The sequence below is a fragment of the Gymnogyps californianus genome, chromosome 3 (genome assembly GCF_018139145.2).
Source record: "Gymnogyps californianus isolate 813 chromosome 3, ASM1813914v2, whole genome shotgun sequence".
Taxonomy (NCBI): domain Eukaryota; kingdom Metazoa; phylum Chordata; class Aves; order Accipitriformes; family Cathartidae; genus Gymnogyps; species Gymnogyps californianus.
This window is the reverse complement of record NC_059473.1, coordinates 86,647,585-86,672,308: the sequence shown is the minus strand read 5'-3', so window position 1 is coordinate 86,672,308 and position 24,724 is coordinate 86,647,585. Positions and strand designations below refer to the sequence as shown.

Sequence of the window (24,724 nt, the reverse complement as noted above, 5' to 3'; positions counted from 1 at the left end):
AGGTCACGGCATCAGTCAAAGAGCCCGACCGAGGACGAGGGCGGGTGGTGACCAGCCCAAACAGGTGCTTCAGGCTCGGGAGGAGGAAGGCCGGCATTACGCTAGCATTTCCACGTCACCCTCCCCAGCTCCCCTCGCCGGCCGCAGCCAGCTCACGAAGCCCGAGTGCGGGTCTAAGGCACTAACGATGTTTCCAGAGGGGTTCGACAGCGGGCTCGCTGAGAGCAGGAGCCGGACGTAAGCCTCGGGCTTCCCGGGAGAGCCGTCGGAGCTGCCTCACGTCCACCCCACCGCAGCAGCGCGGCACGGCCCTCCGCGCCCAACTCACACCAGGTGAGCAAGCGTGCCACTCCCGCGGCCGTGCCCTTCAACACAGCCCAGGCAGCCTCAGCCTCCTGCGGCCGCTCCTCTCCCCTTTCCACCCGCCACAGCCTCTACAGGAGGGCCGGGTGGCGGCGGCACCTCCGGGCCGGAGCCCCTCCGCCCGCGAGGCAGGCGAAGGCGGGAGGAGCCCTGCTCGTCCCGCCCAGAGCTCCGGGGACGCCGCTGCTTCCCGCGCTCGGGGCCGAGCGGCTTAGGCCCAGGCTCAGGCAGAGGCCGGGCCGGGCCAGGGGCGCGCATCCGGGAAGGGGCGGGGCTAAGGGGCGGGCGGGGGGGGGCGGGGCGCGGCCGCCTCGCGCTCCTCGCTTTGGCGCCAACTGCTTCAGGCCGTGGGGCGGGTTTTGCCGACGTCGCGGCCGGGGACGTGCCGTGCGTTTGCGGCCGTTGGCTCCCGCGGCCGGGGGCCCCGCCCCCTCGGCGCCCGGCCTGCGGGACCAGTGGCGGCGGCGGCGGCGGCAACGGCGACCAGCACCACCACCACTACTTGTGGGGTGTCGCGGGCCGGGGGCGGCGGGCCGCGGCGCGGCGGCTGACCGGTGGGTGAGGGTCGTGGGCCGTGTTGGCCTGCCGAGCGGGGCCTTCCTCCTCCTTCCCCTTCCGTCCCTTCCCTTCCTCCGCCGGCCCGGCGCGGGGCTCGGCGCCGCCTCGCCCCGCGCGGGTGCCGCTCCCCTCCCCCACCACCCCTGCGCGGATCCCCCTGCCCGGTTCGGCCCGGCCCGGCCCGGCCTTGCCCACCCCGGGCTGTCCCGGCGCCCTGCCGGCCTCTCCCCCTGGGTGCAGCCTGCCCTCCCCGGTCCGCCGGCGGTTGCGGGGCGCGGGGTGCCGCTTCCGGGCCTCAATCGGTGGCCCTCCCGCTCTGACCCCCGAGAGGTCCTGGGCGCTTCTGCCGTGACAGGAATTGGGGAGGGCGGGAGCCCCTTCCCGCCCGTGCAGGGAGGGTGAGGCCTGGGGAGTGGGTAAGGGCCGCTGCCTCTGAACTGGCAGGCTGCTGCTCAGCACTAGTCAGTGCCCCTGCTTGCCCCGACACCCGAGCTTTTTCCTGTGCTCTTCTTTTCCACGCAGCGGATGCCTTGGTGTTGCAGACTGCTGCTCTCACTTCAGAGGTGCTTGTGTATCAGTGCCACAAGCGTGTGTGCTTGTAAAGTCATTCTACAATAGCTGTTGTGGCGGATACTGTGCGTCCTGTGGCCGAGCATCGCTATATGCCTTGGCAGGCAAAACGTTTCTTGCCTGCTACCACTCATTATTGGTTTGGCTGGTGGTGTCAGACAGGGGAAACTTGCTCTTAAATGGTCAGCAGAGAAGAAAGCAGAATTATCAAATCAGACTATTTTAACTGGTTAAGATATACATTCAGATAACCTGTTCATAGAATGCAGTACTTGTTTTCATACCAAAATTTCTTTACAGAAACTTTATTTGATACATATGAATAAAAGATACAGCTGAAGATCTTTGTCAGAATGCTTATTTACAGGACAGATAATTTCTTACTTTTCTTGATAGAGCTCTACATTTGTTATCTTGATGTAAGAGTTTTGTCATTCTAGTGTTGGATTTTGTTGAAGAGCAAGGGCCACAGGTAGCTCAGGTGTAATTGATTTATTTCAAGATGCTTCTGTTTTACGATGTTGTTCTGAAATTGTCGATTAATCTGTTGTCTTTCCTCTGATATTTTACTCATAGATGGGGAAGCCATAGGGAGTTTGTATCATGGCAACAGATGAGGATGGACTGGGACTGTTTGATGTCCGCTATGGTGGTAAGATGTGTTAGATTACTTTCTGTTTTGCAGTGAAATAACACAAGCAGTCTTATGAAAATAAATAGGTCCACAAATAACTTAGAAAACAAAATGGAAACAATTCAAGTTGGGACAAATACGGATGAGCTTCAACTGTAATTAAATAGCTGTGGCACACTATCATTGCAAGCCATATGCCATTAGTAAGTTTGGATTTTAAACTGTAACTCTGTACTTTGGATTTCTAGTATGTTTTGAGGGGATGCCTGGAACTGGTCTCTCCCCTGTGTTTTATGGTGTGTAATTTAACCTTTGCTGTATCTTAATGAAGCATGTGTTTGGACAGTTAGGAGGATTATTCCTTTGTTGCTCTTTGTAAGAGCAAATGCACTATCATCTGGTATAGTACTAATGATCAAGGTACTCTTAACATTATTTCCAGCTCCGCAGTTGATTGATCTGACGCATATTTGTGAGATTCACAGCCTCAGAAGGACTGTGGATATTGATATTTTTCTTTATAGTAATAATATTTGTTGCAGAACTGGAGAGATTCACATAGAGGAGACAAGAGTGATAAGAGGCATTGGGAAAAGACATGAAGAGAGACTGAGGAGATTTAGATTAAAATACTTTTACAGAATCAGTTAGCGTGTGAATAGATGGCGATACTAAAGCAAATTCTTTGAATTATGCTACAGACTGTTACAATACTTTCTGTTTAGCAAGAAATGTTTCTTTTAACAGTAGTGGTTTTATCACACTAATTCTATTTTTGTTTCTGAGTTGTATAACTTTTGTATTCAGTGTATTCTGGAAAACAGTTTCAAATTCAGATCAAGTTGACTTAGTTTATAATTTTAAAATGTATTTGTACTTAAAGCCATATAGTTTGCTTCATGCACAGTTCTTGTAGTATTTAGGAATTGATCTTACAAGACTGTCGTTGCTCCCTGGTGACTAAAGATCCTTTCTCCATAGTAGTAGTAGCTTGCTGGGTAAAATTCCCCTGTCTTTTAGTAGTCTGTGCTACCACGTTTACTACTCTCTGGTGGACTAGGATCACAGCTACACTCACTTTATGGGAAAGTTAGAGGCTGGAGTTTACTAAATGTTTACTTTGGCTTTTTTTTTCTTTAGCTGAAGCTTCCCCCTTCAAGGAAGGTGATGAGAGCTCAGTGGATATTTACGATGGCTTGGACAACGGTTTGACAGCTCCTGGTAGGCTGATTGTATCTTGCTGCTTGGCTTGGAGCATTATAGAGTCTTTGTGCTTCTTAGGCTGGTTTCAAGTAAAACAACAGTTACCTTTAAGTTTACATTTAGCTGGTGTAACATATGCTTCAGTGAGCTACTTGTTTAAGTTCAAGACATATATGTTACACTGTATAAATATAGCAGAGAATTCTTAAATCTAGTAGCTGAATGATCAGAAGATAGTTTTCATGTGATAGTGGCTATTTTAAGAGACTTGGGCATATAGAGGGGTGCAGAGAAACCTTAGCTATTCTATCTGTGCCTTGATATAGGACATTTTACCTTGGAAAAAGCACCTTTATTTTGTGGTTTTTAAATAGCTTCAGGACCAGAACCAACAGTCACTGATCACTAAATCCCCAGTGAGAGCTCCAAATCATACTTTCTGTGTGGTACAGTACATTCAGTAGATCCTTTTAACCTTTTATTACTTTCTCGACAATTTCACATGCTAACGTAAATTAATCTCCTCTTTTAACTTCTTTGAAGGTAAGAAAGAAACGGACCCAGCATGTGTTCTTTTTTAGGAGTCTTAGTGTACCATTTAATGAAATGCTGTTCTAATATTTAAACAAGTGTTTCTCTGCTGACCTTACTACTGTAAGGCCATTGGATTTTTATGGAAGGGCTATAGTATGTCCTACAGACATAAAGCATCTATACATCTTTTTCTTGCTTTCCCTTTTGTATTTGTTACAGCATATGAGAGTATTCTAGGTCTATGTTTCACATACTGAGATGCATTGTTTAGTAAATTTAAAACACGCGAGGTGGAATAAAACGCAATGCAAACATTTTATATAGTCTAGGTCTGAGGGATCTTTTGGGTTTTTTAAATTTGAAGAGGATTGGTGAGATTTTTGCTCTATACAGATAAGATGTTATTTGCATGTCGTCTTGCATTGTGTTAATAATACTCTTTGCATTATGGTATTGTTCGAAGGACTGAAGCGCAGCTTTAATAGCTAACTTCCTTTATTTGTCTGCAAATGAATCTGTATTTCAGAGGTGTCATAAGTCAGGTCCTGTCAGTAATGTGTATTTGGTGAACAGAGCACACAGGTTGATTTGAGAAAAAAGCACTGTTATCTAAATAATTGGGGTGTTTGGGTGTTGGGTTGGTTTTTGTTTTGTGTTCTTTCATTTCTTTGGAACTAAAGCTAGGAAATTTATGTTTGTGAGGGAGCATAAAGCAGCAAAGAACATTTATTCAACACAAGAAGCATGGTTTTCAACCCCATACCAACTCTACAGTAACTCCATTTCATTCTGATCAACTGATCCGTGTTTGTGAATGTGTAGGTCATTGGCATCTGAGTATTCTTTTTCTCAATAAATTTTTTCAACTGCAAATGTTTCCAAGGTGAAGTCTGGACAAAAGCTGAATTAATAGTAGGATGCACATATTTATTCCAGCCTTCTGCTATCCATTGGCTCTGGAATTGTGGAACCTCAGATCACTGCTAAGGTGTAGCCCTTCTTGCTTTGTAAATTAGGTAGATTTACTGTGAGTTAGCTCTCCTTTGATTTAAAACAACTTATTAGACAGTCATAAAATGCACCCATCTTTGTTATTAGGTGTCTTGTATATCTCTTAATTTTTCTAACACAATGTTTTCAGTTGAACTTTAATTTTCATCATTACCTTTTATGTCGATATAAATTGGATCAAGTATTTCCAATAAAACTAACATAAATGTTGAAATTCAGGATGGGAATTTCTCCAGATAAGATCATGTGTTTTCCTCAGTGAAATAATGCAACCTGGCTAGAAAAATACCTTTTTCTTTATGTAATTGATTTTCTTTCTACAGACAATTCTGCTCCAAATTCTACACCAGCTGGAAACAGCTTAAATTTGTTTGATGAGATATTAATTGAAGAAGGGACTGCAAAGGAAGCATCCTACAACGAGGTGTGTATTAATGTGACAAAAATAGTTCTGGCGTTTTGGAGGTTTTTTGTTCCAAATTTTCTTGTGTAAAGTGCAAAAAATGTTGTCAGTATGCTCGCTTTATTGGAAAAATAGGGAAACTGTTTTTAAATAGGTAAAAACAAGAGTGTGCTAATAAACTATTACGTCAACAAGTTTATCAGAATAAGTGAATCTCTCACTCTGTGACATGGTCTGTTCTCATTTAACGTCCTTTGCATGCAGTTCATGTATCAGGTACATTATGGGAAAATGTATTGTAATCTCCTTCTAGTTAAATATCTGTTCAGACATCTGATACAAAGCTAGTCTTGACATTTCTCCCCCAAAAATTTACCAGACTAAAGCAGATATGTCATGGATTAATCTTATGTGTCATTAAATTTTGTCCTTGAGACTGAAGACAACCATGCAGTAGATAAGTGTTCTGCTGATTTGCTAGAAGCAGTTAACTCATGTAGCATCACCTATCCTGGTCCATAAGACAAGTCTTAACTAACTTGAGCTTTGGAGTAAAAGGGACAGATGTCCACAAATATTATGCACTATAGAAGAAGCAGGAGAAAAACCTCCAGGAGTCTACTAAGTGATGAAAATATCACTTTGAAAGTTTGAAAGTAGTTGACTGTTAAGTATGAAAATAGGAAGTTGTCCATTCTTCTATGAAAGTTTTGTTGCCATCTACTTTTAAAGAAGGGCTCATGCCAAATGTATTTTATTTAATTTTGTGATCTCAACAGGAGCATGTCCTTTGCAGTCTATTTTTGCAGTCCAGGTTTGTTTGTAGTAACTTTTTGCTGTGTTTTTCCTTATCTGTTTTGTATTATATAAAATCTGACAAACAAGTCCCCATCTGTAGGGCTCTGAGAACTCCTGCTCCTCGATAATCGTGTCTTTAATTTCACAATAATATGGCTTCTTGTTACTCTCTAGCCTATTACTGTTGGGCAAGCACACATAGATTTCCTCTTATCTGAGTGTTTGTGATGTTTTAGAGACTTGTGTACCTGTTGGAGCATATTGAAGCTTTTTGTTTTAGTATGGCTTTAATATGTTACTTTTGGAAAAAAAACAGAGCTTTGTGATATACGTTACTGTGTTAACTAACTATAAATCTAGAGCAGTAACTTTTCTGTGTAATTAAGTCTACTTCTGTGCTGTGAATTCTTCTCTTTTTGACAGTTGCAGGCAGAATATGGAAAATGTCAACAGCAAATTAAAGAGTTGATGAAGAAGTTTAAGGAAATACAGGCACAGGTACTGTAGTTCAAAGGGCAACATTGTCAATGTTTATGTAAAGCAAACTGAATATTGCTTTGAGAGAGAGTTCATTTCATATGCTTTCCAGAATTGATCCATCACATGGATGGTTTGTAAAGCACCTCTGTAGGTGCTAGGAGCTTGTTCTGGCTAGGATAGTTGCTAGGATAGCCTACTGACAAAATCAGTAGGTAAATTCACTTGTTTCATGATGTTGCATGCAGTAAGACTTTAGTTGCTTAAAAGCTATCTTCTGTCTCCTTAATTAGAAAATAAGCATGTCAAATGAATAGTTATCAGAAAGGTGTCCAGTTCTGTTGTTTTTTAAAAAATAGGTCTTTAATGCACTAGGGAAAGGGTTGCAAAGGTACCTGAGCTGTCATTAAAACTGGAAGAGGATGTCTGCATTGCTTTGAGCATAGTGCCATTTTGATAAAGCTGAACTGCTCTTCAACTTGAGCTAGTATCCCCATGCTGTGCCATTCTGTATAGTTAGATTATCTTGGGCAATTCTGCAACGTGCTCTACTGTGTATTTCAGATAAGTCCCAAAGGTTCTATGCTTTGCAATGGTAAGCAGCTTCTGCCCTGTGACACTTCTGTATTGTTTTCTGCAAAACTTGTCTGCCTTTCTGAGCAGGCTTTGCTGAGGACAATTATTAAGAGAAGGGGCTATCTCTAGGATTGACAGATAGGGTTCTAGAACATCATATGTAGAAATGTTAGAATGATAGAACACCCAAAGTTGGGTTTGATACCTTGAAAGAAATACAATTACCCTCTTTCTTTGAAAGTGCTTAAAAGCTACATCTGTTATTTGACACAGTGACCAGGAAAGCAATACATTGAGTAAAAGAATGAAGCAAAAGGGCAGACTATAATTTTTTAGCTCTATGGTTACTTGGTTTATGGCATATTTCAGTTTTAATAAAATGTGTGCTTAAAACATCTTAAATAATTACCAGGAACACAAACAGGAGTGTAAACGTGAGTGATGTTTAAAGAAAAAGAGCTCCTTTGGATCTCAATAATTCTGACTTAATTCTAACATCTCCAAAACAGTTTCTGTATGTTCTGCTGCCAGTTTGCATATGATGGGACTTTTTGTAATGGTTGTCTTGCACTGTTTTTCATTACGTGTTTGGATACCCAAACTAATTCTCGCTTTCCCTGTCTCTCCCCCCCCGCCCCCTCTCTTTTTTGTATATATTTAAAATAGAATGTCATCCTACAGAATGAAAACCAAGCTCTCAAAAAGAATATTTCAGCACTTATCAAAACAGCAAGAGTAGAAATAAACCGTAAGGATGAAGAAATCAGTAATCTCCATCAAAGGTACAGTTCAGTTCAGTGGAACTGAAAACATGCTTTTTGTCTGATCATGTTTATATCCTTGTAAGAAACTTGTGTGTGTATTTTAAGTAAAACTAATGAAGAAAATCATTTATTAGTAAATAATTGTTTGTGTGGTTTAGTACTGGTACAATCAGAGGAAATAGGTAAGTATCTTCTTTACTTGGTGAGGTCTTTGGTTTCTAATTAAGAAAACAAGGAGGAATCTGAAGGGTGACCATTTGCCTGAATTCTTCTTTTGTTAGTTTTGTTTAGTCACCCATTCCTGATGGGTTATCTAACCATCTTGCATGTTTCAAAGCAGATATTATCTTACACAGTTCAGCTTCAGAACTAGTCTGTTCTATGGTCTCAGACATGAATTCCATGGAACTTTTCAGACAACATATGAAAATAAATAAAGAAACTATGTAATGTTTTCATGGCAAGATATGAAAGCCCTCACTCCAGTGGTCGGCGATAGCAGGTAGAGAATTCTCGGTAATTTCTGTGTACTACTAATCTTACTGCAAGGGGTTGAAAATATTAAAGTATGGATGGCAAAGTAGCTGCGTGTAAGGTTTCTGAACCGCTTGAAACCAGAGCAGGGGTCCAAGATTCCAGGACCCCTAGCTTATCACAAGATCACCTGCTTGTCACTTGTGTGACATCAGCAACATCATTGGTTTGTTTCTGTTTCAGTTTGGTCATTTGATATTTTCTTGCACCAAAAGGTGTCATAAAGAAGGTTCATTTGATGTTACTGTCCTAGAGGCTATATGCATATTAACTGCAATTTTTTTTTTTTTTCCCCCCCTAAATACAGAAAATTACCAGATATGATCTGATGGAGGTCAAGAGGTTTTAACGTGTAATTCTTTTAGTTGATTGGCTTTGACACGATAGCTGTCATTTTCACACCTTTGAGTGTAGTATTCTGGGTTTTAAATTAAATTGTTTGAAAAATATTTTCTTGTTTTGAATACTCGACCTCATTAAAGAGTTTACAAACTCTATTGCAATACCTTCTGATGGTGATGAAAATTTATGAACAAGGTATTTTATCTAGGTATTTTGGAGGCATCCATCATGGAAAATTGTGGGGAAAGTGGCACTTTGATGTCTTAGAAGCATGCCTTGTCTGCTGTATGGTCTATAATAAATTAGCTCATCTTAAGCCATCTACCTATCTGTAAAGACTACTTCAAAGATACTATCTTTGAGGGGAATTGTTAGTGCTTATCTCAAAAAAAAAAAAACAAACCCAAAAAAACCCCAAAAACAAACCCCTAAAAAAAAAAACCCCAAACCCCACTTGGCTACAATTACATTCATCACACATGTATGCAGATTTAATAGCCAGCCTAAAGCACGACAAAAACTTGTCAGTATAGTTCAAAATTAAACAGAAACATAGGAGAGGGTTTTGGATTACAACAGCTGCAGCATTGTTTTAGTTCAACATTCAGGTCACATCACAATGTCACATTTTTGGAGTAGAGCCAGTTGTATAAGCTGATCATTATATGTTTAAATTTACTGTATTGGCCCATAGGAAGTGTTCAATTTTATAAAGCCCATTTTTTTTTGGAGATAAATATGGAATTATTTTACACTTGAACAGATTCCTTACAACTGGATGCTGAATCAAGATAGAATTTCAGGCCAAACCCAAATGTCTCTGTGTAGCAGCCACTTCATCCTTGACTGTCTAAAAAGGAGCCATACATTTGGTGGTTTACTGCCACCGTTTGTTGGTGTGACTTTTACTTATGTTTCCTTCTGCATGGATTAGACACAATCATTCTTTTTAGGTAGTGGAGAGTATTTAAGAAGGTTGCCATTGTCTTTAATCATGTCATTTTAATGAAATGTTGAATATGGCAGAAAAGTGTCTGTCTGTTTCTTTTTTTGTTTTTTGGTTGGTTTATTTTTTTCTGGTTAGGTAACTTTGATGAGTTCTATCAGTAATGAGTAAGAGTTCAGGCCATACAGGCTACTTGTGCCCTTCTAATTTAATTTTTTTCTTTTTGTTATTATGACCTCGCAGCAGTAGCATGTGGCCTTGATGAGGCTTGGTTATTGTAATGTACTGCTTGTTTTCTGTAGCTTGCAGCAAGTTCCAAATGTAGTAGCTTATTTGCTTATTGGGTAGTGTAAGCAGAGTCACATTATACCTATTCTTTTGGTTGCCAGTTTACCAAATAGTAAACTAATGAATTGCTCTTTTTTTTTATTGTTATATTTTTAAATCACTAATGCTGTAAAGAACAACTTTTTTTCCTGGGGGAAGGCTCTTTTTATTGCTGGACAATGAAATACTGATTTGAATTACTGAAATTGTTAATTAGACCCAATACAGTATTTTCCACAGATCTTGCTTTTTCTTTAGATGAATTTCATTTGGAAAATATGTATACAAATTATATTCTTTTGCTGTGTGCTAATGGAAATTATTAAACTTCTATTTTTATCCCATGTTTTTTTCAACTTGAAGCTGAAAGAAAGCATGAAAAATTTTTAGAGATACATGGTTTCATTGCAGTTCAGCTTTAGTTATGTTTAAATAAATTTAAAAATAACGTAATTTTTTTTCTTTTTATAAACAGGCTATCAGAATTTCCCAATCATCGAAGTAGTTTCACCAGAACATACCTTCCAGGATCAACTAATGGAAGGTGCTCTGAGATGTGTAAAACAAAAGATTCCAAATTCAGACCTTCTGATTTAGGTGACAGTATAAAGATGGAGCATAGAATGAAAAATGACTGTTCAAAAGATACATACCACAGTTACTCATCTCATAATACGGACAATGGGAAGTCTAGCTCTGAAAAAAGAAACACTCCGTATTTACTGAGATACCCTCCTGAAGAGCTCTGCAATGATGGTACTCATACATGTCTGCCAAACTATGACCATAGTTCCAACAAGGATAACAGAAAGGAAAGAAAAGAAATCAGAAATAATGAACAGTACAGTAGGGGAAATGTCAACAAATACAAAAGAGAAGCACATCAGAGCACCGGAAACAATGGTGATAGTGAAGATGGGAATTCAGATCCTCAGCAAAAGCTGAAAAGCCTTTCAGAGAAGGCTAGTAAAAATGAGTTGCAACAAAAAAGTCAGAGCGTAAAACTCAAATGCAGTCCAAGTGTAGAAAGAAGAGTAGAAAGGGGTGTTTCTTCCTGGGAGAAACAAACTACTGGTAAAGACAGATTTCAGACAAGAGGTGAATTGTATATTGATGAGAGATCACAAAATGTATTAAAAAAAGACATTAAAACACATGATAAGGATGAAAAAAATGCTGGCCAAAAAAATAAACCAAATGAAAAGCTACAGGAGCAACCAAGGAGGTCTGGTAGAGGGAGTAGTCCACACTCAAAGAATGAACATTCAAAGAGTCTTCATGAATCACGTAAATGTCGTGTGGAAGAGTCTAGAAAAGGAAAAGACATCGACTGCAAGAGAGACAGGGGAACAAATGATCATACTTCTCGAGAAGGAAGGACTTCACCTTCTAATTCCAACAGCAGAGAGCATAAATATGCACGCTTGAAGGAAAATAGTAGTAGGTATGAATGGGAAACAGCACATTCCAAATCAGAAAGACACAGAACTGAGGAAAAAAGGAAAAGAGAAAGAGAGAATCAGGATGAAAATAGACATTTCAGAAATGAAAGAAAAGTTGCAAAAGAGATATCTCACCAATCTGCAAAAGAATCCAAGAAAGGTACAGATGTTACAAAAAGTGAGAGAAACAAGTCCTATAAGCTAGAAGAAACATCTGGAGTAGCAGATAGCTTAAAAGACCATAAAGTTCCCAAAATTAAAGATGATCACACTGGGACAAAGAGCAAAGACTTAAAACTTAGCTTTATGGAAAAGCTAAATTTAACTCTTTCTCCTGCTAAGAAACAATGTGTCTCTCCAACGGATGGACTTAAAACACCTTCCCAAAAGGCCACTGATGAGGGAAGTACGGAGCTCACGCTGCAGGCAGAACTGTTAGATTCTGCCCACCCTGTTAACTGTGGTCCCACAGAGCAAACTAATTCAACACTACAAGTTCTGGACGGTGCAGCTCAAAGCAACATGGAACCAGCACTGCCTGTTTTTGTCCGTTCTGAAAATAAAGCCTTGAAAGTAGCAGCAGCAGATCCAGCACAGTCTGAAGCATTGCCAGCGGTGGCAACTGATGAACTGAGCTCAGAAACCTTACCAGAAGCAGAAGTGGGTCAGGTACAGCCCCAAGCCTTGTCAGGAGCAGCAGAGGTACTGGTTCCTGGTGAGATGCAGGCTGAAACGTTGTCAGAAGCAGCAGAGGCTTGTGATCTGGTTGAATTGGAAGCCTCAGCAACAGCAGTGGCAGTGACGGATCTGAATCACCCTGAATCTTTGCCCCTGGAGGTGGCAGGGAGTATGGCAAAGTGTGAAAACTTGCCTGTGACGGTGGGTGTGATGCAGGATGATAATGTGCCAGCAGCAGAAGTGGCACAATCTGAACCTGCCAGTGAAAGTATAGGAGCCCTTCCAGAGTCAGCAGCAGAGAAGAAAGAGGAAGAGAAAATATGGCTAGCTGCTGACATAGAAAGTTCAGCAGACCAATGTGGCTCTCAACACCTTGATCAGAAGCCAAAAGTTTTGGTGACCTGGAGTCCTGTGATGTTGCAGATGATATTAGCGAAACAAAACCAAACTGTTTAACGGAAGTAGTGAAGAATGATGATCACTTGGCTGCAGAAAATGTTGAGTGTCCTGTTGAGGAAAAGGGTGTCTGTGAAATTAATATAAGTATGTCTCGGTCACTTGACAGAACTATGTTAACTGATAAGGATGAACCATTAGTTGACCGGAATGCTTGTGATCTGGAGCCAGACCTAACTGAAATCAGTACTGCAGCATCCTCTCTTAGTGGTGAGATGTGTCCTACAACTAAAGAGAGAGAAACTAACCCAGTTCCTGTTGATGATGACAGCTCAATACTGAGCATTGATCTCAATCACTTGAGGTATATTCCGAAGGCAATCAGCCCATTGAACAGTCCAATGCGCCCTTTGGCTAAAGCACTTAAGATGGAAAGTCCCTGCAAAGGTCTTGTGAAGAGTTATAACAAAGGTATTTGTATATGTATATTCTAATTTCTTTTCTATATAAAGGCTTAGAAGATCCATTCATGGAAAGCAGAAGTGACTTCTTTTAACTGCTTTCTCAAAAATATAAATTGTTTCTTCTTAAGGTGTGTAAGTCTCAATGGTCCTTTTTGTTTGTAGTAGAACCATTTAACAGTGCAGCCAAGATTGTAGCCAATTGAGCGTTAGTGCTATAAAAATTGGAGTTTGTCACTACTGACAGATTAGTGGTTGAAATAAGAGTTATGTACTAACTTCTAAAAAAAAATACATATAGGTTTCTTAATTGCAGGTGGTTCTGAGTAGATATCATTAGGTTTTTCTCTGAAATTGTAGGGGAAAAAGTTACTTAGGATCATATTCTTTCAAATCTTTATTTGTGAGAAAGCTGGAGAGAGTACCTCAGACTTAATTTCTAGGAATGTCGGCTAAGAGAAGGCTCTGCTCTCCCTCTGAATTAATTTCAGTGTGAATTTTTATATGTATTTATAATTGTGAGTCAGTCGGTGGGGAAAAAAGTGGAACAAATAGAACATTAGGATTTATCATCAAAAGTAAGAGCTAACTCCTAAATAAGATGTCAGGGAGGTAAAATACAATGACAGCACTCACAGGAAGAGAAAATAGGTGACCCAAAGTTTAAATCTTTTACTTGTGTGAATTTAACTCTTCCTGTAACGTCCTGCTGCAACTAATAAAAAGTTTTCTTGGAAGTTTAGATTTCCTACTAGAAGAGGAATGGTAGAGTGGCATTTAAATCCTTTTTCTTATGTTTCAGAGCATAATCCTTATGTCTTTTTGCAAATCTTTGTGTGGTTTACTCTGGAATTCTGTCTCTTGTGCTTGAGACAGCTACCCTCTTAAGTGTGAATTCCTTTAGCAGTTTGTGTTTCATTCCTACAGTAGTTTATGTTCTTTGAAATATCTGGGGGGACATGAGAGCTTTGGGACCAGAATAGATGAACATCAAATGAAAGTATTTTTCTAATTTTGTAGTGTTTTCAAGTTACTTATTAGAGGAATCCATCCTGTCCAGAACTTGCTACTAAATTCCAAAGCAGTGATTTTCAGCTCTGAAGTTAGAAGCCTAGTTGTCTTTGTGATCTAACTAATGATATGTGTCTCAAATGTTCTGCATCTGTTAAATTGACAGGAGGCTATGGTTTCTCTTGGCCTTGAAATTCAGCACTCACCTTTCTACTGTTCTGCAGGACAGGGGTACATATATTAATAATATATTTTGACCACTTTCATTTTATACTTTGGTTTGTCAAAATATTGAAGTGATTAGTTTGAGAAGGTATTGATCCTTGTAAAGCTGAAATGGAGGCAGTGATAGAATACGGTTTTGCTCCTGTAGAATCTGTATAAAATAAACATTTTCAAATGTTGCTTTAAAGTATTAATCACAAGTTCATTTTTTATGGAGATCAATCTAGATGTGATCTTTTGTGAGATTAAATGTTTGTTAGAGGTCATTAAGCAGTCTAATCTATGTGTGATTGAACATAAGAGTGTTTTATTAACTAGAGTGCCCAGCAAGCCTAAAATTAACTGCAAATCTCATTAATCAATACATATGCACTTCAGTGGAATTTTTGTACAATGGAAATGAGCTTGCCTTTTCATCTTTTGTAACATGCTGCTTTGTAGCTAACTGTAATTGCTGATTTTTCTTAACAAAATAGCGTTTGTTTTGAATTTTAAATAATGATTAAATACATATTTAATGATAGCTCAAAAATATAAAACAATTAATAAACTTATTTGTGAGGCAAAGTAAGGCACACTACATTTGGCAGAACTTTAGCCTTTCCTCTCACATATCTCATTCCTGTCATTCAGGAACCTGAGCTGGAGGCTTTCTCCAGAATTTCTAAGAAAAAAAGCTTTTTGTGCTGTTGTGCTTAGTTACAGTGCTGGTAATCTTAAATGCATCAAAAACTGAAATAGGAGTTTTATCATGTGTGCGGTGCCTAGTACTCTTTTATTTAGTAAGTCAGTTTATTGAAAGACTCAAAGAACCTTTTTGTCAGCCCTGGAAAAGATAATTGAATGCAAACATTAATAGGTCATTTGTTCTTCTCATTTTGTTTTTGTTGTGAAACTGTTAAAAGAAAAGCCACCTATTGTATGTAAACATTAGTCCATAATGATGTTAAAGTTAAAATTTACCTTGTGCAGTGTTCAGAAAACTTGTTAAAGTAAATGGAAAGAAGTTCAAAACTGATGGAAACTGCTAGATTTTTCTGTTTTCAATGGATGTATTTGTGAGATAGATCACACGTTTTTGGTGAAATGTTGAGCTCTTACTTGCCCTTTGAAGCTCAGAAGAATCCCTTAAACTAGCGGCTGCTGAAGCAAACCACCCAAACTTGTTATAGCTCAAACTTCCTGAGTTGTCGTTGGCAGTTTCAAACAAACAGTTCTGAAGGGTCACTTTACAGAAGAGAATCTTCCAGGTTTTTCTGAAAATGTGTGTTTATAATTGCATTCTTTATGGTGATGAGCAAACTATTTTCTTTTTATAGATTTAATTCCTGAAAGTACGGTTGTCGTCTGTCCCTCAAAGAATTTGTCAAAGGAGGTAAACAAAGAAAATCAAAAGCCAGTTAGCATGTCTGATGAACACTTAGAGGTGGAGTCCCAGCTGAGTATCTCTTCAGATGAAATAGAAGAAGGAGAAATCATAAGTAGCGATGAAGATGAAGAAAAATCTCAACCAGAAAGAGACTCTGAAAATACAAAAAAGTCAAGACCAAAAGCTTCTCCTGAGACACGGAATTTGACCAGCGGTCCGCAGAATCAAAAGAGCAAAACTGTGCGTTGCAGTGAAGATAATGGAAAATTTGTTTCTGTGAAAGTAAGTACAAAGAAGAACAGAGAGAGGCATAAAAATCAGACTTTCAGATCTTCGAAGGATATGAAGAAAAACAAAACTGTGAGCATTGCTTGTCTTGAAAAAATAGTTCATGTTATTGTTGAACCTTCAAATGTACAAGAAATCATGCAGATGCTAAGAGCTATACGAAAACAGATGAGGAAGAATTATATGAAGTTCAAGGTACACTTCCCAGTTCAGCATTTTCACAGAATTATAGAATCTGGTATCATAAATTTTACATCATTAATAAAATACTTGAACTTTTCCAAGATGTCTACATTGGGTGAGACATTAAAATTGAATATCTGTGATATTATAGAGTCCAAACTTAAGCAGGTTAAAAAGAATGCAATAGTGGACCGTCTTTTTGAACAACAAGTATCAGATATGAAAAAACAGTTATGGAAATTTGTAGATGAACAGCTTGATTACTTATTTGAAAAGGTAAGGAGAATTATAATAAAACTATGTGATGTGGGAAACATGGGAAATGAGAGTGAGGAAGGGAAGTTTGAAAGAGCAGGAAAGCAAAAACACAAGATCAGTCATAAAAATGATGTGCAAAGATCTAGAAAAAAGTCCCTGAAAGCCAGATCTCAAAAGCCTGAAGAATATATCCTTTCGAAGCAAATTGTGGATTATCAACGACCTAAGTGTCACCATGAGAAAAATAAAACAGATGCACCAAAAACTGCCTTTACAAAATGTCTTAACTCCATTGATAACACGAGGAATTCTCAAACCAAAGTGCACATCTCTAAAGAGAATAATTTGCAAGGCGCTCTCACTCCATTGAAGGGTGTAAAATATGAAAAGGAAGGATTCCAGCTATCCAGAGATGCTAACAAGTCTGATCTTGGTTATGAGCTTCTCACAGAACAACAAGCATCCAGTCTTACGTTTAATCTTGTAAGTGATGCTCAAATGGGTGAAATTTTCAAAAGCTTATTGCAAGGTTCTGATCTCTTGGAAAAAAATGGTGGCAATATTGACAGAAATGAATGGGAATTCAGGACTCCAGAAAAACAGTTTTTAGACAGTCATAAATGCAGAGGTAATGCTGTTGGACTGGTGCAAGAAGTTGCTCCAAAGGAGGCTTGTGTGGAATCTCGACCAGTAGAGGATATTAACTGGCCTATTGTTTCACCTGTAAGAGCTCCCTCTTTAGCATCTAGGCTTCAGATGTCTGTTGATCCAGATGTACTAGATGAAAGCTGTATGTTTGAGGTTCCTACAAATGCAGCTTCATGTAAAGAAGATGAATGCAATTTACAAAAGAATAAATCATTTGTTTCTTCTATCCTCCTTGAAGATTTGGCTGTTTCCTTAACTATTCCATCACCTTTGAAATCAGATGCTCACCTCAGCTTCCTAAAACCTGAGAATAATTCTAGCTCAACTCCCGAGGGTGTTCTCAGCGCACATTACAGCGAAGATGCACTTCTTGAAGAGGAGGATGCCACTGAACAAGACATTCATTTGGCTTTAGAATCCGATAACTCAAGCAGTAAATCAAGTTGTTCTTCATCGTGGACAAGTCGGCCGGTTGCTCCCGGTTTTCAGTGTCGCCCCAGCCTACCAATGCAAGCAGTAATCATGGAGAAATCCAATGATCATTTTATTGTAAAGATTAGGCGTGCGGTGCCATCTACCTCACCAGCATCTGATCAGGTGGCTTCAGTGAAGGAGGTGCGGGCATCCTCAACCAAGATTGAAAAAGAAGAAATGAGAAGTGGGGAAAAAGAAAGGGACAGTCAGAGTGCCACAGCAGCCACTGTGCAAGAAGCTGTCAAACCCGATCTGGTTAATACAGATCAGTTGCCTCATGTCAGCAATGGACAAGAACAAAGTCCTGCCTCACCTCAGCCTCTGAAGGAGTCACATAATAGTATTGGAAAGGAAGAAACTACTGGGTTGCTTGGACCCTGTAGAAAATCTTCAAACACAGAGATCCTTGACACTGGAAGCCCAGATGAAGGCTCTGAGCAATCTCAGGCACCCAAATTGAATGTATCTGAAAACATAAATGAAATGGGTGTTAGATCTCAAGCTTCTTTTCCTGTTGGATGCACTATGGAGTCATACATAGACTTTACAGATGATATCGTTAGTGAAACTTCATGTCGTGCAGTGGAATCCACTGCAGATAACAAGACTCAGGAAACTTCTACAGGAAACTCAGAAATCAATAATAAAAAGGAAGAACTGGAAGAGTGCTCTGATGCATTTATAGACTTAACAGAAGAGCTTTCCAATGAGACTGCAGCAGGTGAATGTAATCTTGAAACAAAATCCACTCCAAATACTGATGTAGGATGCCAGATAAGTATAGATGATAAAACTAGTAAAAAAAGGAAAAAGGAGGCTGTCAGAGAGAATTCCAACTCAAAAAGGCAACGAAAAGAAACTGAATCAGCAGGTGAAGGGAGCGATGCAAGTGATGTGAAGTCTGAAGAGGTAAATTCAGGACCCAAACAGTGTTCCAGTAAGAAGAATGAGTTGCAGCAGAACAAAGACTCTTCTCCTTTGGCTTCATCTGCGTCATCACCTAGTCTGTATGCCAAAAACATCATTAAAAAGAAGGGGGAAGTAGTAGTTTCCTGGACCAGGTAATTTCTGATTTGATCTGTTTGATTGTTTTAGGGTTTTTTAAACTACATGATATACTGAAAAGTGGGAAGAAAAGGATATCTAGCTGATGGCTGAAGTTATTTGGTAGCACTACATCCTTCTGTAAATAGTGGAGTGGGAGCCTCCTTCTGTCTATGCAGGATGGCTTTGTGAGATTGATGTCTTCTCTTAAGACATCACTGAAAGGTGCCAAAGTCTATTTTATCCTTTTTCTATAACAGTTGTCCGGGGGAAAACAAATTTAAGAGATGAACTGATTTCACGTAATCCTGTTAGCAGCCTTTGGAAGAGAACAATTTTTAGTAATTTCTTAGGTAGGTTAAATCAGATTTGCCTTAAAGAAGGTGGCTTCCATATGTCATAACTAATTCCATCACTTACCCAGATCTCCCAAAACAAGAGTACTTTTTGCTTTTGTTTTTAAAGCTTATATGCTAAGGTCACAGGACCTACTATATTGCACTGTCTGTAATTTTTGTTTCCCCTCCCCATTTCCTTTCCTGTTCAAAAATTCCAGCCAGGCTTGGTAGGGGATGGAGGTCTTTGATGTTCCTAGAAGGCCTGGAAGCATCGGTGACTGGGTAAAGGAGAGCAGCCAAAGATTTCCCCCACTGAGAGAAGGCATGAGAGCAAACAGTTGTCTGTTTTGGGATCTACGCTGCTCAATCAGCAGAAACATACTAGTCAACCATTCAGCCCATATATTCCAGTTAGTAGGATGTGGGTGACAAATGAGGTGACCATGTGTGTCGAAGATACGGGCAAAGTTACTGTGGTATATTCTTATCCTTAAGAAACTATAGTTATCAGGTTTTGCTGTCCTTGCTACAACTTGATACAATCAGCACTTTATAAAGGGGCCTCTAAAATTTCCAGGACAGACTTTTCTGAACTATAGTTCAGATATAAAGTAAGTTTCTAGGTAGCATTTTGAAAGAAAATCAAATCCTTAATGGAAAAAAGACTGTGAAAGCTAATATGATTTTTAACATGCAAACCAATGAGATAGGAAGAGATTATTACAGTTTTTCTTATGAATATGACTAGGTTTTCTGTGTCACACTCTTCGTCCATGTTTGAGCTATGCCTAAAAAAAAAAAAGTTTATTTATATAACTAGTCATTACATTTTTCTTTGAAATGGAGGAAATTAAATATAATTTATTGGAATATGGCAGGTTTCAACCAAAGATACATAGTAGCTACTATATAATGACTCTGTCTATATACATTTTACATATACCTAAAGTCATTAATGAGACAAACAGCAGATCTGTGACACACTTAAGAATAGACTCCAGATCCTTTATTCTCATGTGAACAGTAGATGTGCTCTGAGTATGTTATATTAAGTCACTTACAGAAGTCAAACACCTCTGTTTAATCTTTGAACATCAGTGGGCCTTAGGTGAAAGCCACTGCCTAGCCATGCAAACTGAGGCAAGTCTGCCTAGAACTACTGGCCCCTGTTGAATTTATGAGTTCTTTTCAATTCAAGTTTAAATGTCTGCTTTAGAAGCTTAACACTCTTTTTGAAGACTTTGGTTTTGGGCTAACTCTATTGTAATAATCCTGCCCTTCCTAACCAGGGTAGCATAATCTCCACTACCACTTGGTTGTACTGACTCTGTTACTCTGTGCTGGTAGAGGGGAGGATCCTCCATAAGTTCATTGCTGCTGTTTGAGCTCATGTTCCATAGTTTGGAAATACCCAGAATTTTATATATGCCTGTATGTATTTTTTTGTTTGTGTGCATGTACACATATATATGTATTAATATTTTAAAAATGCGTTTTTGCTATAGAAATGATGACCGAGAAATTTTACTGGAATGTCAGAGAAAAGGACCGTCAAGCAAAACCTTTGTTTCCTTAGCCACTAGGCTGAACAAAAGCCCAAATCAGGTAGGTGCTATCATTCTTATTTGATAATGATGATGTTGCTACATTTATGATTGCAGTTGAACAAAAACCTTTGGAGATCTTCTGCTAATTTGGAGTTGTTTTTTCCTCGTGTCTTTTGTTGGGGGGTTCTTGAAAAAAGAGTCTTAGATTCTCCCAGTTGTTATTTTTTAAAAATATACATTATAGGGATATTATGGTCCAGGGATTCTTCAGTACCTGATTGATTGGTACCTTGAAACTGCTGTGTCCAATCATAAGCCAGGGACAACAGGATTGTTTCCATTGTTGAATCAGCAATTAGATACAGAAAGGCAATTTGGAGAGGCCCAAAGCCTTTGCACACATATAGTGAATTAGAAAAGGATTAAAATTAGAGCTGGGAGAAAAATACCAGGCTTTTGCAGAAAGGACATTTTTCATGAAAATATTCCCTTTTTTCTTTTACTTTTTAATTAAGAAACTTCAAAAGACACAGATGTCAAATTGATATAGAATATTTCCAGAGGTTTGCATATAACTTTGTACTTGTCTTGAGTAGCTATCTTAATCTCTATCCTGCAAATCTAAAAAGGGAGAAACACCCATTTGACTAAGTTAGGAAATCCTGCGTGCTCAGGATTTGGCTTTTAGGATGTTGTGTTTTATGGTTACAGAGTCTTTGTGGGGTTTAGAAACTGTTGGGGTGGATGGTTGGATAAAACAGTGTTATCTGTGCATTTATGCCACTCTTCCCAGTTAGCTGTTTGGTGGATGGTAGATATGCTATAGCAATATGCATATAGCGATAAGAAATACTAACTTACAGTTGAATGAGGTCGCTATGTAAGCTGTAGCTGTGCTCAACAAAAAGGTGTTTGACTCTCATCTACAGACCAGTTTTGTAAAATCCCTAGTAGGCAGATGACTCCATGATGAGCCATAAATACCTGAAGCAACAGTTGTACAAGCGGGTAGGAAATAACCGATAAACTGTGCTTTTTGTGGAGTACAAAATAAGCTTTTGTCCTTACATTTGAATCTTACTCACAGTTATACCTGGCAAAATTCAAGTCTGATTGACTTTGAGGCCTCCATTTTTTTTCCTCCTTGTTGTAAGGAAACCTGTGTTAAACCAGTAGTTGGCTCTAGCTCTCTGTGATTAACCTGGAGGCTATTTCAGATTTCAAAGGTATAGGAAGACTTCCTACATCCAATTAACCTGTTAATAGTGCTCCTAAAATTCTCCCACTAAAATTTATTGGAAGCAAATAAAAAACACAATAATGGTCTTTTAAAAAAAACTTTATGCTGTCAGATCAGTCTGTCTTGGTAGGTATGGAAATCTGGGGCCTTAACGATATGTCTTTTTTTTGTCCTCCATTAGGTTTCAGAAAGATTCAAACAGTTAATGAAGCTGTTCAAGAAATCCAGGTGCAAGTAAACTTACTACCAAGTTGCTTCATGGTTACAGGGTTTAGCTGTTACCAGCAACGACGGACTACAACCACTGCATTCATATGATGGGATTAGTGGGAGGTATCCAAGTCAGAATACTAAGTCTGGTAAATCTGATGCACTGTTAATTATTTACTTCCCTCTCAATGTTTCCTCTAAAGTGCTTTATCAGAATAAGACAGAGGGAACTTTTCAAACAAACTGGCTAGGAAGGAATGGGCACGTACAAATGGAGCAATATAATTTCAAGGGGGTGACATCTCCTGTTGGTTAAATGTGTTCTATAAGCAAAGACAAGGGTGTGCAGTCAAGTGAAAACGGTGGCTCTTGCTTAACTTGTCCGAAGTGCTGCGTATGGTGATGTCGAACTATGATTTTAAAAAGTAAGAGTGCTTTGAAATCCAGTTGGTAGATAATCCTGGAAAATGACAGGTGCGTCATCTTGGTTACCTTGAAATGTATTTTGAGAAGTTAGGCCTTTTTCTTTTAAAATAAGGCAGGGCAGTGATAGCAATGATTCCAAAAGCTGCTTATCTAGTAATTGGATTCTGATGGTAAGGAATAGGTGGTTCTTGCTGCTTTGTCAGTTGCTCATAGTGGGTTTCAAGGAGAGAATCTGGCACTGAGTGCAGGGTTTGTCTTCAACTTTAAGCACATTATCTAAGCCATTTCTTAATGACTCCAGTGTTCAACAGAGATGAATGAATTCTCTTTGAGGGTGCCCATCTGTTGTCATTGACAATGGGGAAAATCTAAGCCAATTGTCTAGTCTAGACCCCTAACTTTCCGATTTTTGAAGTCAAATAAAATGAGTCCCAGCCTCTGTGAGAGAGTGAACCCAGTCATTAATGCAGTGACCAGTTTCTCAGTTTCTTTTAAATTGTGAAATGCCGTAATGAGTATTCATTTACAAAGAACTGTCTTCTAGTTAAAAACATTTTGCAGTTCTGATGATATTTAAAAAGACTTAGTATTGAATTTTGAATAGTTGGGTTTTTTTTTTTCCCCCATGAAAAACGTATTGGAATTTGTTTCAATTTTTATTTTTTTTTCTTCGGAAAAAGCTAATATGTTTTTCTGCTCCAAATTAAATCTGGGAAAGGTATTTAATTTAGGTCTTCAACATAATGAATGTTCTGTTTTGTTAAAAAAAATAAAAAATTGACAAGTGATTTTCTTTTTAAAATTAATTTAGAAACAGACCTTTACAGTTTTATAAAATGTGACTTTATACTTACTAACCAGGAGAAAAACTTTTCTGTAAAAACAAGCAGTTTCAAAAGCTTGTCAACTTGGCATGTTTTGACAGCAATTTTATCTATCTTTACAAATTGTTTAGTATATTAGAAATTCATTATGTTCTATTTTAAAGAACTCTTATAACTGCTTCCAGTTTTACTAGTACATACTAAAAGTGTGTATGTATATATATGTATACACACACATATCCCGTATATATTGCTGCTTTATCCCAAATTGCTAAAAAGCTTTCCCCCCCCCCTTCCCCCAAGAAACATTCCTGGAAGTTGCACAGGTTTTTGTATTATGAATTTATTGATGTTTGAGGTTTTATTCTTTATTGAGGATCAGAATTGCTGTAGTCTTTATTCAGTCAGAACATCTGCTGAGTTCAGTTAGACTTCATTTAAGAGCCCCACCTAAGTGCATTGCCTTTCAACTTGGATTAAATTGGCTTTTTTTCAGAATCCAATGACCACTTCTTCAGTTTCAGCATAATGGTTTTTGCTCCCTCTCCAACTAATGGGACAGACTGCTCATTCTAATAAACCATCAGATTAATTTGTCAGTGATGTTGCCACTGACACCTTTGGAGTATTGTAAACGTGACCTATGGAATGGATTGTCATGCTGCCAAACAGTGCATCATACTCGTTTTAGGCAGTGCTCTGGAAACTGTTACAAGGAGTGACTTGAGTAGGTGATGATGTCAGTTCTGGCAGTCTTCCATCTTATGTGCTTGCTTTAAAACATTTGCTTTTGATGATCAAGTGTCACCTTCCATGCTATGCTGGCAGCACCTAGTGATTTCAGTGGGGGATTGGTATACCTACCCATGCTTGTTCTTAACAAACATTTGTGACAATTGTTTTCTCATTGGAGATGTAAATCTAACTGAATCTGTTCTCAGAATAGTCAGTTGGTAGCGTTCATGTTTGTGGAAAAATCAGACTCTATGAAGTATTCTTTTAACCGTATCCTTAGAGATCAAAATGTGCACAGTACTGAAGGCACTGAGAGAAGTAGCTTCTCTCCACTTAAGTTCTTCCTTTCTATCTCAAAAAAGCAGGCAGTATTTTATTACAAAGTTGTTTATTCCTTGTCTGTGTTTATTTACTTTCTTATCTGTACAGGTGATGGGGGGGCGGGGTTTGACTGTTTTGGTTCTGACTTGGATTCCTTTTTTGTAAATTATGAAACTTTTTTTAACGTTTTGTCTATTGTAAGTATGTGTACAGGTTCCTACATGGTCATGTAAAATATCTGATGTGTGTATATATATAAATATATGTATAAAAATAGAGAGAGCTTTGTTTAGCCAAAGATGATTTTTTTAACTATATAAAACTCCAGGTTTATTTTGTATAAACTAAATAGTTTGCTTACTGTAAGAGTAATGCAAAAAATAAAACTGTAAAATTCACACACGTATGTTCTTGTTGAACAAAGGTTGGCTTGGAGTGGTTTTGTACCATTGTTTGTAATTTATTTCTCCAACAAGAATTTTGATACATATATGCAAAATGTACTGTATGTAAATCTACAGTCTTATTTGTGAAACCTCAGGTAAATGAAAACATTTTCTAGAACT

General features: G+C 38.9%; 1 protein-coding gene across 1 annotated transcript; it reads left to right on the top strand.

Moving 5' to 3' along the window:
• Positions 1-2,094: 2,094 nt before the first annotated feature.
• Positions 2,095-22,894, top strand: CASP8AP2 (caspase 8 associated protein 2). Its single transcript, XM_050893730.1, is given in 10 exon segments — positions 2,095-2,143; positions 3,266-3,346; positions 5,197-5,297; positions 6,498-6,572; positions 7,794-7,909; positions 10,516-12,533; positions 12,536-13,027; positions 15,573-18,534; positions 20,361-20,460; positions 21,824-22,894. Coding segments are annotated over 10 exon segments (6,051 nt in total). The 3' UTR covers positions 21,881-22,894.
• Positions 22,895-24,724: the final 1,830 nt, after the last annotated feature.